Source organism: Talpa europaea (genome assembly GCF_964194135.1).
Source record: "Talpa europaea genome assembly, chromosome: 8".
NCBI lineage: Eukaryota > Metazoa > Chordata > Mammalia > Eulipotyphla > Talpidae > Talpa > Talpa europaea.
The window spans coordinates 60,725,099-60,738,800 of record NC_140075.1 but is presented as its reverse complement, the minus strand read 5'-3'; the positions used below and the strand labels follow the sequence as shown (position 1 = coordinate 60,738,800).

The 13,702-nt window shown below is 41.1% G+C and overlaps 2 protein-coding genes across 2 annotated transcripts; both read left to right on the top strand.

Moving 5' to 3' along the window:
• Positions 1-670: 670 nt before the first annotated feature.
• On the top strand, positions 671-2,456 carry LOC311175965 (olfactory receptor 10G2; the record flags this gene model as incomplete). Its single annotated transcript, XM_084241223.1, has 1 exon — positions 671-2,456. The coding sequence occupies exon 1, from the start codon at positions 1,500-1,502 to the stop codon at positions 2,454-2,456; it is 957 nt and encodes a 318-aa protein (XP_084097349.1). The 5' UTR covers positions 671-1,499.
• A 10,006-nt stretch (positions 2,457-12,462) lies between these two features.
• On the top strand, positions 12,463-13,404 carry OR10G3 (olfactory receptor family 10 subfamily G member 3; the record flags this gene model as incomplete). The annotated part of the gene is made up of 1 exon (XM_084241165.1): positions 12,463-13,404. The coding sequence occupies one exon, from the start codon at positions 12,463-12,465 to the stop codon at positions 13,402-13,404; it is 942 nt and encodes a 313-aa protein (XP_084097291.1).
• Between the last annotated feature and the right edge of the window lie 298 nt (positions 13,405-13,702).

Sequence of the window (13,702 nt, the reverse complement as noted above, 5' to 3'; positions counted from 1 at the left end):
AACTTATTGTTGACAAGGTTCTGGAGCAGATACTACAGAAACATAGAAACAGTAAAATAGACTAGGTCTTTGCTCTGAGTTTAATCCAGTAAAAAGTTATTAAGAAGCATTTAAGCAAATAGCTCTTATCATACTTTATGGTAATTAACTTTTATTCTAAGATAGAAAAACCCTTCCCAAAGGAGATGACAACCACAGTGAAGCATAAGTGCTGAGGTTATGTTAAGATGAATTAGTGGGGAATATAAAAATTAAAAAATGTAAAAAATAAAAAAATAAAAAATAAATAAAAGAGAAAACAGAAAAAAAAAAAGATGAATTAGTATATTTCAGGGGGGAGTACTTCCAGAAAGAATGAGTATGTAGTGATCTGAAGGAACAGAAGGAAAAAAAGACTGTAGAAATATGCAAGGGCCAGATATCAAAGGATTTTGCAGATTATGGGAGGAAACTTTATGAAGGTAATAAGTTAGAGGCCAACAATGAGAGGGCAATTGTGGAATAATTGTTCCACACTGCACTATGCCTCCAGAATCCAACTCTCTGTGGTTTCCCATTGGGGCATAACCCATCATATGCACTTACTATATTATTCACATAAAACCCTGTGTCTTAACTTTCAGCACTTGTACAGTCTGCCCATGCAGAGGATGGCGAGTCACCAAAACACTAACCGGGCTCTGAGAGCTTATCTTGTGAAGAAACCTAGATGATAGTTGGCAATTAAAATATAGAAGTCCAGGGCCTCCCTGATGGCGGAAGGCATTAAGACGGAACCTATGAAGCTATCTGCAGTGGCTGCAGCACGAGTTTGATCCCCAGCCAGGGAGCTACCCACATGGTGCGGCAGACCTCTCCTGACTTGTTTGTTTGTTTTTTTTTGTTTGTTTTGTTTTGTTTTTAACAGAGGCATGTTTTATTTATTTGTTTGTTTGTTTGTTTGTTTTGTTTTATACATGCACTGGGTACAGTCAGAAGCGCGGGAGGGTGAGAGAATCCACCAGAGCCAGAGCGGGGAGCAGACCAGGCAGGCAGAAGGACCGAAGTACACTGCTGAGGGGAGCAGCGGGCGGCAGGAGAGGTCTGCGCGCCATGTGGGACCCTCCTCCGGTGGTAGGGGAGCAGCCGGGGATCGAACCAGCGCCACAGAGGCCGTGGGCAGCTTCGCAACCCAGCGCTCAACCGCTGCACCACTGGGGAGGCCCAGACCTCTCCTGACTTGCCCGCTGCTCCTCTCAGCAGTGTATTGCAGTCAGTCTGTCTGTTCTGCTCCCCACTCTGTCTCTGGTAAATTCTCTCACGTCCACACATCTGGCCTGTACCCAGTTCTTGTATACATAAATAAATAAATCTTTAAAAAGTAAAAATGAAATAAAATATAGAAGTCCATTGTTTACTTCCGAAACTCTACTCATTAGAAAAAAAAATCCTCTTACCATCTCCCTGTGTTGTATTTCCCTTGTCTGAATTCACCATTCATTTTAGCAGACGACAGACAGATGGGGAAGACCAGAAACACATCTCTGCACACAACAGTGACAGAATTCATTCTCCTGGGCTTATCTCACCCCCCAAACCTGAGGATCCTGCTCTTCCTGGTCTTCTTAATCATTTACATCCTGACTCAGCTGGGGAACCTGCTCATTCTGTTCACCGTGTGGATTGACCCAAAGCTCCATGCCCGCCCCATGTACATTCTTCTCGGTGTGCTCTCATTCCTGGACATGTGGCTCTCTTCTGTCATTGTTCCTCGAATTATTCTAAATTTCACTCCTGCCAGTAAGGCAATCCCATATGGCAGCTGTGTGGCTCAGCTATATGCCTTTCACTTCCTTGGCAGCACCCAGTGTTTCCTTTACACACTGATGGCCTATGACAGGTACCTAGCAATATGCCAGCCCCTGCGCTACCCTGTGCTCATGAATGGTTGGTTGTGCACCATCCTTGTAGCTGGAGCTTGGGTGGCTGGCTCCATCCATGGGTCTATCCAGGCCACCCTAACCTTCCGCCTGCCCTATTGTGGGCCCAATGAAGTAGATTATTTCTTTTGTGACATCCCTGCAGTATTGAGACTGGCCTGTGCTGACACAACTATTAATGAACTCGTGACCTTTGTAGACATTGGGATAGTGGCTGCCAGCTGCTTCATGTTAATTCTGCTGTCCTATGCCAACATAGTCTACGCCATCCTGAAGATTCGCACTGCTGAGGGGCGGCGCCGAGCCTTCTCCACCTGTGGCTCCCACCTAACAGTGGTCACAGTCTACTATGTGCCCTGTATTTTCATCTACCTCAGGCCAGGTTCTAAAAGTCCCCTGGATGGGGCAGTGGCTGTGTTTTACACTGTTGTCACCCCATTACTGAACCCCATCATCTATACACTGAGGAACCAGGATGTGAAGTCTGCTCTGAAGAGAATAACAGCAGGTCCAGGGGGTACAAATGAAAATAAATAACTATGGGCTCAAGGACTACCTATATCACTGCTGCATTTGGCAAGCTATCAATACAACACATATTAGTTTAAATTGAGTTCAATGTATTTCCACTAGGAAGAAGCTTCTGGTGCTACATTTAACCTAAAATTATTAACCAAAGCTGTTTTACACTTTTCTTACCCACCTTTCAGGAAATAGCATATTCTACACAACTATTGACTATGAAGAATAAATGCTCTACTGAAGTGGAGGGGGGATTACTCCAGGCAAAGTTTGAAAAGCCCAGCATAATTCTGCTCCATCAGACTTCATTAATTTCCTTCATACCTAATTTCCCAAGTTTCTAGGCATTCCAGGCTGTTTGGCTCACATCAAGCAAAACCATCCTCCCAAATTTAAATCTCTGTGTCAATCACCATGTTTCCTTCTAGCCCCTCACTCCCTGTGTGGTAAGTCACCAAATTCCGTTCATTCTGCCAAATGAATTCTTTCTGGCTCCTTAAGTGGTCTCCTGTCATCCCCAACCACATCCATGACACTACCAGAGTTTACTTCATAAAATATAGAACTAAATATGTCATTCCTCTCCTTATGAATATTCATTACTCTTTCCTGCATAGAGATAGTTAGATCTCTTAACTTGTATTCACAATCTGATCATGGAGCTGGGTCGCCATTATACGCCACTTCCAATTCTGAGAAGCAAAATCACAGGTAATATTCCTGTGCCAGTGGAGATGCTCAGCTGCAACACCACCTCAGAACGTTAAGTCACAGGAAAATAAACCCCCAACTTCTTTAATATACTGATTTGTCATTGAATTACTTTTTTTACAGCACCTTCACCTTAATCAACAGTTTTTAAATTAAAACAGCACCAAGAAAATCTTTTGATCACATCTAAATTGTCCAGGGCAACCCCCCCAAAATTGGGGGGCCAACTATCATGAATGCTCAATAGCCAAAGATCTGGAAGCCACCTAGTCAGTCAGTGGGATAGGCTGATGTAAATGACCTTGACCCCTGTGACCTGTCTGGGTCTTACTGACAAAGCAGTAAAACATAAAAAAGTTGGAGACAGAGGATTCAAATGTATGGTAGTATAAGTGCAAGTGTCAACAGTTCTTTCCAGAAAACAAAGGGTCAGGTAAATGTGTTCTTTCATTCGCTGAAAGTTTTTTCACTCATTTAGATGTTTGAAATCATGCTAGCCTATTTTGTTTTGGGGTTTTTTTTTGGGGGGGGGTGTTTACTGGTAGATATTTTTTATTTGGTAAAATATATAACAATTACCTTTTTTTTTTTTTTAAAGATTTATTTATTTATTTATACAAGCACTGAATACAGTCAGAGGCACGGGAGGGTGAGAGCACTCACCAGAGCCAGAGCGGAGAGTAGAGCAGGCAGAGTGACAAAGTACACTGCTGAGGGGAGCAGCGGGCGGCAGGAGAGGTCTGCGTGCCATGTGGGACCCTCTCCTGGTGGCTGGGGATCAAACCAGCGCTGCAGAGGCTGCGGGCAGCTCCGCAACCCAGCGCTCAACCGCTGCGCCACTGGGGAGGCCCAACAATTACCATTTTTTAAGACATTTAAGTGGTATAAAATCTTTCACATTGTTATGCCACCATCCATCCCTACAACTCCTTTTCCCTTATAAACCTGGAACTCTTCTCGTTAAACAATTCCCCATTATCCCCTTCTGAAGTCCCTGTCAATCACTATTACACTTCTTGTTTCTATGATTTTGACTGCTCTAAGTAACTGATGTAAGTAGAGTCAAACAGCATTTACCATTTTTTTAAAGATTTTATTATTTATTTATTTAGGCATACAAGAACTGGGGTATAGGCCAGAGGTGCAGGGGGTGAGAGGATTCACCAGAAAGAGTGGGGAGCAGGGCAGGCAGATCTAATGAAATACACTGCTGAGGGGAGCAGCAGGTGACAGGAGAGGTCTACTGTGCCACGTGGGTTAGCTCCCTGGCTGGGGATCAAATTCATGCCACATTGGCTAGAGATAGGTTAATAGAACTGAGACTTTAACCCCTGTACCACCAGGGAGGCCCAGCAGTTATCATTTTGATTGGCTTATTTCATTTAGTATAATGTCCTCAAGGTTCATCCATATCATAGCATATAGCAGAATTTTCTTCATTTTTAAGGCTGAATAATATCCCATTGTCTGTATATATCACATTTTGTTTACCCATTCACCCATTAATGGACACTGGGTTGCTTCCACATTTGGGCTAACATGAATAATGCTGCTATGAGTATCAGATATCTCTTTCTGAAACCCTACTTTCAGTCCTTTTGAATATATACCCAGAAGGAAAACTGCTGAATCATTTGGTAATTCTATTTTTTTATTTTTTGAGGACACACCACACTGTTTTCCATAGCAGCTGTACCATTTTACATTCTCACCAACAGTATACAAATATTCCAATTTCTCCACATCCTTGCCAACACTTAATTTCTGGGTTGGGGCTTTTTTTTGTGTGTGTGTGTGTGTGTGTGTGTGTGCTTTTTTTAAAGAGCAGGACTTTTTTGAGTTTCTTTTTTTTTTTTAAAGATTTATTTATTTAATTTATTTATTTACACAAGCACTGGATACAGTCAGAGGCACGGGAGGGTGAGAGAATTCACCAGAGACAGAGCAGAGTGTAGAACAGGCAGACTGATGAAGTTCACTGCTCAGGGGAGCAGAGGGAGGCAGGAGGGGTCTGTGCACCATGTGGGACCCTCGCCCAGTGGCCGGGGATCGAACTGGCACTGCAGAGGCTATGGGCAGCTTCGCAACCCAGTGCTCAACCGCTGCGCCACCGAGGAGGCCCTGTGTGTATTTTTTTAATAGTAGAGTGTGAAGTGGTATTTCATTATAGTTTTGGTTACATTTCCCTAGTGATTAGTGATGTTGATCATCTTTTCATGTTTCTTGGCCATTTGTATATCTTTGTAGAGAAACATCTACTTAAGTCCACTGTACATTTTGGAAGTGTTCCTCACTTTTTGTTGTTGAGTTTTAGGAATTATTAACACTAATCTATAAAACCAACTACTCTCTTAGAAGTTTATGTATCATTACTAATTTCATCCGTAAACATAATTACTCTTGTGAGACAGAGCAATTTTTGCGGAACAGAGCTAGAAAGTCATCAGTTGAAACTACAAAACTAGACCAAGTTGTGAACAACTTAAGAAAATTTGAACCTGCACTATCATTGTCCCACTTCACAAAGTAACTTCTAATACATGTTCTGGTTGCAATATACAAAATGCAATATGTTCATTGAATATATAAAATTTCTTTTCTGAAATCTATTTCAACTGAAGTCATTTTTCTTGGAATAGTAGAAGAGAAAAACACAAGGAAAGACCAGGCTATGAAAGACAAATAGTTTTGCCAGACTGCATCTATGCACATACATCTCTTTTGAACAGCTCTTTGTAAAGAAGTTTCATGCTTTCCCTGATCACCTCTACTCACCTGTGGTACAAGTATGACCTGCTACTTGTTTTTTGTGTGTAAACTGTAAGCTAAGAATGTTTTTTCCATTTGTTAAGTAGTTGAGAGGAAAAAAATCAAAACAAGAGTAATATTTCAGGATGCATGAAATTCAACTTCAATGCCTATGAATAAATTGTTATTATGATATAGTTTTTGGCCATTTATATGTATATTGTTTTGGCTGCTTTTACGTAAAAGGCAGACTTGAATTGTTGCAACAGAGATTGTATGATCCTCAGGGCCAAAAATATTTATTTTCTGGTCTTTACAGAAAATGTTTGCTGACCTCTGTTCTAGACACTTCAACACCAAGGTGACTTGGGAGCTAGAAAGATTACCACAAAAGTTTTGGGGTACATGGAATAGATCTCATTCAAAGTATTTTCTCAAGGTATATTCCATGTCTAGATATTTGAAGAAGATGTGGAGAAAATGCTCAGGCTATTCTGAAGATCAGATTAAAAGATGTCAAGCCAATCTCAAAATATTCAAAGAAACAGCACCAAAATATGCTGATAAAAATTATTTGTCAGCAGGATGACTTAAAATATTGTAGATGATAATTGGATTGAATGACTTCTCATGTCCCTCTAGTCCTGACATTCTGATTTGTTTCTAATCTATATGGATCTATCTTAGCGTCTTAGTAATGCCAAGAAATATGAATGTCTTAAGATGTGAATATGCCAATAAGAAAACTCTTTGACCAATACCAATCACATTAGTTTTTTCATTTTTTTCTCCAAATTCATTTTTTTTAAGATTGATTTATTTGTTTGTTTATACATACAAGCACTGGGTACAGTCAGAAGCGCGTGAGGGTGAGAGAATTCACCAGAGCCAGAGCGGGGAGCAGAGCAGGCAGAAGGACCGAAGCACACTGCTGAGGGGAGCAGCGGGCAGCAGGAGAGGTCTGCACGCCATGCGGGACCCCCCTCTGGTGGCCGGGGAGCAGCGGGGCAACCCAGCACTCAACCGCTGCGCAGCCACCGGGGAGGCCCTCCAAATTCATTTTTAGAAGAGAAAAAAAGCCACAGATATGAAATCACCAGCAAGCCCTATTAAGTCCTACAGACTTTGTCCCACCTAATGTTTCTGGGATTTTCCCAGGAAACAAACCGTATTGTTCTTGTCTTATCACAGGGGTGCTATTACCTTATTCCCCAAGCTAAAGGTCTCACACACTGTAATTGACTCTGGGGAGAGTAAAAGAGACAACAGAACACAAGTGAGACCAACTTATGCAGTTACCTTCAGTGGGAGCCATAACTCTCCCCATAGTTCATAAGGAAACTAGTAAAGAATATTCACAAATAGGTAGGCAAATGATAAATCAAGTTTCAGTAGTTTGGTCCTTTATTTTGGCCAGGCAGAACTGACTAATTGGGCCTTTTCCTATTAGTTCTTCAAATGCTGACCCCATGGGATCAGCTGACCCCATGGGATCCAAAACCATTGAGATTCTCTAGGAACAGATTTATATTCCTTCTCTCAGATAACAAAAGAATTTTCTGTGGGTGCTAACACTTCAAAGTGAAGGTGATTCTCTTCACAAGGTAGCACCTGCCATTGTCCCATTCCATTTTACAGAGTAAACATCTTGATCACTTGATACAGGACTTGATTACTGAGGTGGAGAAGTGCTGAAAAAAAGGGAAGCTATCCCGATGTATAGATGACCTTGAGTAAGTTTCAGATGTAGGTAAATGTTGGGGCCAACACTGCAAGAGTTTTCTCCACTGTCCATCTCTTCATCTCTCAATGTCCTTCCTTATTTAATTATTCAATATACTTTTCTTCTCTTGCAGAAATTTTCTTTACAGTTGTGCTAAATAACTACGCAACTACCATTTAACCTTTTTATATCAAGATGATACTATCTCCCCAAGTCTTTCACTGGCTACATCTTTCTCCAAAACTACCTTCTTCAAAGGTTCGTTTCCCATCTGGCTTCAATGCCAACCACAGCAGGTGAGAGCCCCTTGGAGGTCTGTGCTGGTTCTCTTTGCTTCTCGCTCTTTGGCCCTTGCCAGATTCCTTCTCTCATTTGTAAGATAGATTCTCTGCCTGAAACTTGAAAGATGGTTGTAAGTAATCTGATTTTTATGTTAGTGAATATCTTAAACAGACAGCTCAAACTCATTGCTGATAAGGGCTTCCATGTTTTAATGAAAACTTTTAGTCTCATTTCTCATATTCAGTAACTCATTTTTTTCTCATTTCATTGTATTTTTAGATATATTCTTTCCAGCTATTACTCCTCTTTAGATTATTTTCAGTTTTGCATGCCTTGTTTGTAAAATTCAGAAAATAGCAGAAGACTATGTAGAGCAGCGGTACTTTCTATAAACTAAAAGAAAATGTGGGTTGAGTGGATTTTCAAATAAAAAGCAAATTTTTTTAAGGTTTCTTCATGATCATATGAAGACAAATTAGACATGCCATCTCGGACCAGAATTAAGTAAAACTCATCTGATGATTGGTCAAAACTCTGCCCTTTGCTGTCTTTTTAATGATCAGCATTATAATTTATAGTCAATTTGTTGCCCACTAATGATCCCATGTCTTTTTCAAACGTGATTGTACAAGATGCCTTTTACATTTGATATCAGATCATATTTTTTAATAAATAATGTATCAATACTTTCACAGTCTAAGTCTTTGTAAAATGAAAATAGTGCTAAATCCCCAGACAGTTTTTAAGAAATACAGTGTAATAGAATGCCAGACAATGAAAGGAGATTCCAAGTAACAAAATTTGACTCTTGACTTTATAACTTGCACTTAATTCTGCCATAACTAAGTTTAAAAATAGAGTAGCAACACCAGTTTAGAATCTTTGACAGAATGAAACATCAAACTCTTAAAATAGTTTTTCAGATCACAGATAAAACTATAGCCTCAGGACAATAAGGATTAGTATTTCCAATGATTTTTTTAAAGCTCTTAATTACTAAGCAATCTGAAATAAGATGATTTACTAATTGTTTTTTTGACCTATTTGTAGGAATAAATGTTAAGTTAAAATGAAGAGTTTTGAAGTAGAAACCATAAAATCTGCCAGGAGTACTTGGTCTAGAATTTATAGTTCTGGGTTTCCTTGGTCACATAACTCCTTTAAGGAGCAGGAGCACACCACACAGATGTAAAACACTGTGAGATCTTAGCAACCTATTCCATTGATACGTCACGGGTGCTGTGTTTCTTTCTCTTTGTGCCACTTCGGGCTCCCCATCTCCTTCAGTTTTATTATTGCAAGGATTTAAGGCATCTCAGAACATCTGAGATACCAATGAATTAAAAAAGAGAGGTGTTTACCTAGTGAATACCAAAATTCATGCTTGGAGATCTATGATAATGGCAGGGGTATAAAGAAGGTCATGACAGTTCGAGATCAAAGGGAAAATGACCTGTTAATCTTTATAACTTCATAAGGAAGAAAAAAATTGTTAAACAAACTGATGAAAACTTAAATGCAACTGGAATGAAATTACACCTAATAAGGACAGTAATATACAAATAGGGCTCCATGTATTTCCTTATTCCTCCCATTAAGATGGTTCTAAAATCTATGAGCAAGTTTGGGCAATGCTATTCTTTCCAGTTGAATGAAACAAGGATCAGCACACTGTGCAGATTGAAGTCTCTAGCTACAGTAAAATTCCCCAAAGAAATAATGGTTCCTAGAGAATAATTCAAAGAAAAAAGAATGTTCCCTAACGCAAAGAAGAAAGCAGTATGGAAAATAAATGAGGAAAAAATGGTTAGGGATTTCTAAAAGTTTAGGGAAATGTGTGAAAAGAAGAAAGCCTTTGGAAATAATAAAAGCAATCTAAAAGAAATAGAGACTCAGGGGCCTCGCTGGTGGTGGAGGGGTAAGTCTCGGCACTATCAAGCTATCACCACTGTGGCCTGAGTTAGATCCCAGCCCAGGAGCATGGCGCAGCAGACCTCTCCTGTCTCTCCCGCTGCTCTCCTCTGCAGTGTATTTCAGTAAATCCACCTGTTCTGCTCCCCATTCTGTCTTGGTGAATCCTCTCACTTCGCACAACTCTTATATGCCTACATCCCAGCTCTTATATGCATAAATAAATAAAGTCTTTTATAAAAAAAAGAGATAGCAACTCAGGAAGAAAATAATTAGAGTACAATTTTGTCGTTATTTTACTACTGCTCAGAAGAAAAAGATATTGTATCTAAAGGGAAGATTGAAATATTCCCTTAAATAAATAAAATGTGTAATTTACCAGGTATAATTCATTGAAACCTATTGAAGACTAAATTAAGTGTACTCCATCAAATTCTCTTTATTCTGATTTGAAGTTCAGAAATATGCACTGATTTCTAATTTGATTTCCAGAAACCTTGATTTTTTTTAATTTAAATTTTATTTTTATATTCCCCACACAATTACAACCCCCTTATTTTGACCCCAAGCCCTCCTTTCCCTACCCCCTACCCCTCATAGAGTGTCTCTTGTTCATAGTTGTTTGTTGATTTTGATATTTTCTTTCTTATAGTTATTCTTTTCCTGGTCCCTTATTTAAGTTTTCTAGATTCCTGCTATGAGTAAGACCATTCGGTATCAGAAACCTTGATATTAGTAAGTTGCCTTGGGTAGCACACACACCCAGTCCTGGGGGTGGTATCTCCCACAGTAAGTTAACAAATTGTTTGGTTTACATGTCATTCTCTCAGGTATTTGAACAGCAGAATTGATTTCCTAAAGCCTCATTCCTCTAGAGACACAAATGAGGCTTCTAAATCTGCAATTTAACATCAGACCTTTGTAACCCCAGAAAACAACAGCATCACATGACACGCAGACCAGAACAAGCAGCCACGTGAGCTCATTCCAGCCAGGGCTGACATTGGGCAGTCACAGATTGCTCAAGGGACTTGTGTGGGACTTAAACACTCTGCACTTCCTGAAATTGGGAAATGGGAGGGGGAGGCCAATGTCTGTTGCCCTAATATCTGGAACAGTTCTGTCATGAACTTTTTGTTAAGATTTATTATCATTTATTTATGCATACAAGAACTGGGGTACAGCACAGAGGTGTGGGGGTGGTGAGAGGATCCACCAGAGACAGAATGGGAGCAGAATAGGTGGATCTACTGAAATACACTGTAGAGGGGAGCAGTGGGCAAGACTGGAGAGGTCTACTGCGCCATGTGGGTTAGCTCTTTAACTGGAGATGGAACTCATGCTTCAATGACTGGCTATAGCTGATAATGCTGAGACTTAATCCCTGAGCCACCAGGGAGGCCATTAGTGGGAGTTTTTAAATCTCATTAACCCAGGGCCTCCCTGGTGGTGCAAGGGGTTAAGACGCAGCCTCTGCAACAGGAGTTCCATTGCTGGCCAGGGAACAACCCACATGGCGCAGCAGACCTCTCCTGACTCGCCCACTGCTCCCCTCAGTCCATTGTACTTAGGTCAGTCTGCCTTTTCTGTTCCCCACTCTGTCTCTGGTGAATCTAATCACCCCCTGCATCTCTGGCCTGTACCCCAGCTCTTGTATGCATAAATAAATAAATCTTTAAAAAAAAAACTCATTAACCCAAACCTTTTCTTCAGGTAGAGAAATTTTAATCAAGGGGTTAAGCTAAGATTGTAAAATGACTCTTCAACACAGAGAGCCATTTGCTCTGCTCTAGCCATCCACTCATTCTGTTCCACTCATCTTCACCCATCATCCTTGCTCTTCCTTTATCTCTGACTTCTCATTACAGACATCCCTCTTTGCTTCTTTCTCTCCTTCCCTCTTTTACCATCTCTCAAGGCTAAATTATTATATAAAAAGAAACTGAAATAGGGCCTCCCCTATTGAGGATGGCACAGCGATTGAGCGCTGGGCTGCAAGCCTGCCCGCAGCCTCTGCAGCACCAGTTCGTTCCCCGGCCGCCGGCGAGGGTCCTCCCAAAAAAAAGAAAAGAAAAGAAAAGAAACTGAAATACATAGTACCAGTGTCAGCCATAACTTTGCTTACTTGCTCAGTCTCATGAGCACGCTCTTCCTTTAACTATAAAGAACATGGAGACTTGAAAAGCATCAAGCATTATCATAAACAACTAGCCATTTAATCGGAATTCTCTTTCATTCTCTCTAATACAAAGGGGGCAAAAGAATGTTCTCATTTCCTTTGTAATTACTCCCACTCCATGTAAGTTTATATCCTGGAGAGATAAAAATGAGCCAGTAGTCTCTGGAAGTTTCTGAACTGCCAGAGCATCTTACCAAATAAATGTTCTTCCCCACACATATTTCCAACAACTTTTAATCTTTGGCAAATGTGTTGCAGGTGCCAACTTTTTCTGTAAAGTCCAGAAAGTAAATATTTGAGAATTTGTACACCCACCTCTGTACAGAACATACTTTCTCCCTATTTGTCATCTCTCCACATAAGAGACAAATGTCTCCCCCACTATATCTGGTTTTAGTCACCTCAGCTCCCTCTCATCTCCACACTAACTCCTGTTTTCTCTTTCTCCAGGTCTGATCATTCCAGAGATGGAAAAAGTCAACAGCACATTATTGACTGAGTTCATCCTTACAGGAATTCCCTACCCACTCAGGCTAAGGGTGTTTCTTTTTGTGTTCTTTTTGCTAATCTACATCTTGACCCAGCTGGGGAACCTGCTTATTCTCATCACTGTCTGGGTAGACCCTCAGCTCCATGCCCGTCCCATGTACATATTCCTAGGTGTTCTCTCCATCATTGACATGGGCATCTCTTCTATCATCGTTCCTCGGCTCATAATGAACTTCACCTTAGGCATCAAACCCATCCCATATGGTGGCTGTGCTGCTCAACTCTATTTCTATCACTTTCTGGGCAGTACCCAGTGCTTCCTTTACACCCTGATGGCCTATGACCGGTACCTGGCAATATGTCGGCCCCTGCGCTACCCTGTCCTCATGAGTGCTAAGCTGAGTGCCTTGCTTGTGACTGGTGCTTGGGTGGCAGGATCCATCCATGGGGCTATCCAGGCCATCTTAACCTTCCGTCTGCCCTACTGTGGACCCAACCAGGTAAACTACTTCTTCTGTGATATCCCCGCAGTTTTGAAGCTGGCCTGTGCGGATACCACAGTCAACGAGATGGTGACCTTTGTGGACATTGGAGTGGTGGTTGCCAGTTGCTTCTCCCTGATCCTCCTCTCCTACATACAGATCATTCGAGCCATCCTAAGAATCCAAACAGCTGATGGGCGGCGTCGGGCCTTTTCAACCTGTGGAGCCCATGTCACTGTGGTGACCGTGTACTATGTGCCCTGTGCCGTCATCTACCTGAGGCCTGAAGCCAACAGCCCCCTGGCTGGGGCAGCTGCCCTGTTCCCCACAGCCATCACGCCTTTCCTCAACCCCCTCATCTATACTCTGCGGAACCAAGATGTGAAGCTGGCTCTGAAGAGAATGATAAAAGGTCCGGTGGCTAAGACTGAGGTTTGAATGTGTCTTCTCCCCATTGGGGATACTTCATATTTGTAATTTTTTCCAATGTTTAAATTTCAGCAAAGTTTTGTACTTCCTGCTTTTTCTCTTTTATGTAGACACATAGTTTCAGTACACTATGTAGATATACTATGTTCAATATGTTCCTATAGTGTCAGTGATGTTAAAACCAATACAGTTTAAGGCAAAATGCTTCTTCCTAGAAGCTCCTTAATGTCCCCTACAGATCAACACCTCTCAGCTGCTCCAAGAGTAGAGAGTGAGACTAAAGACTCTGAAAATAGCAAAAGCTGCC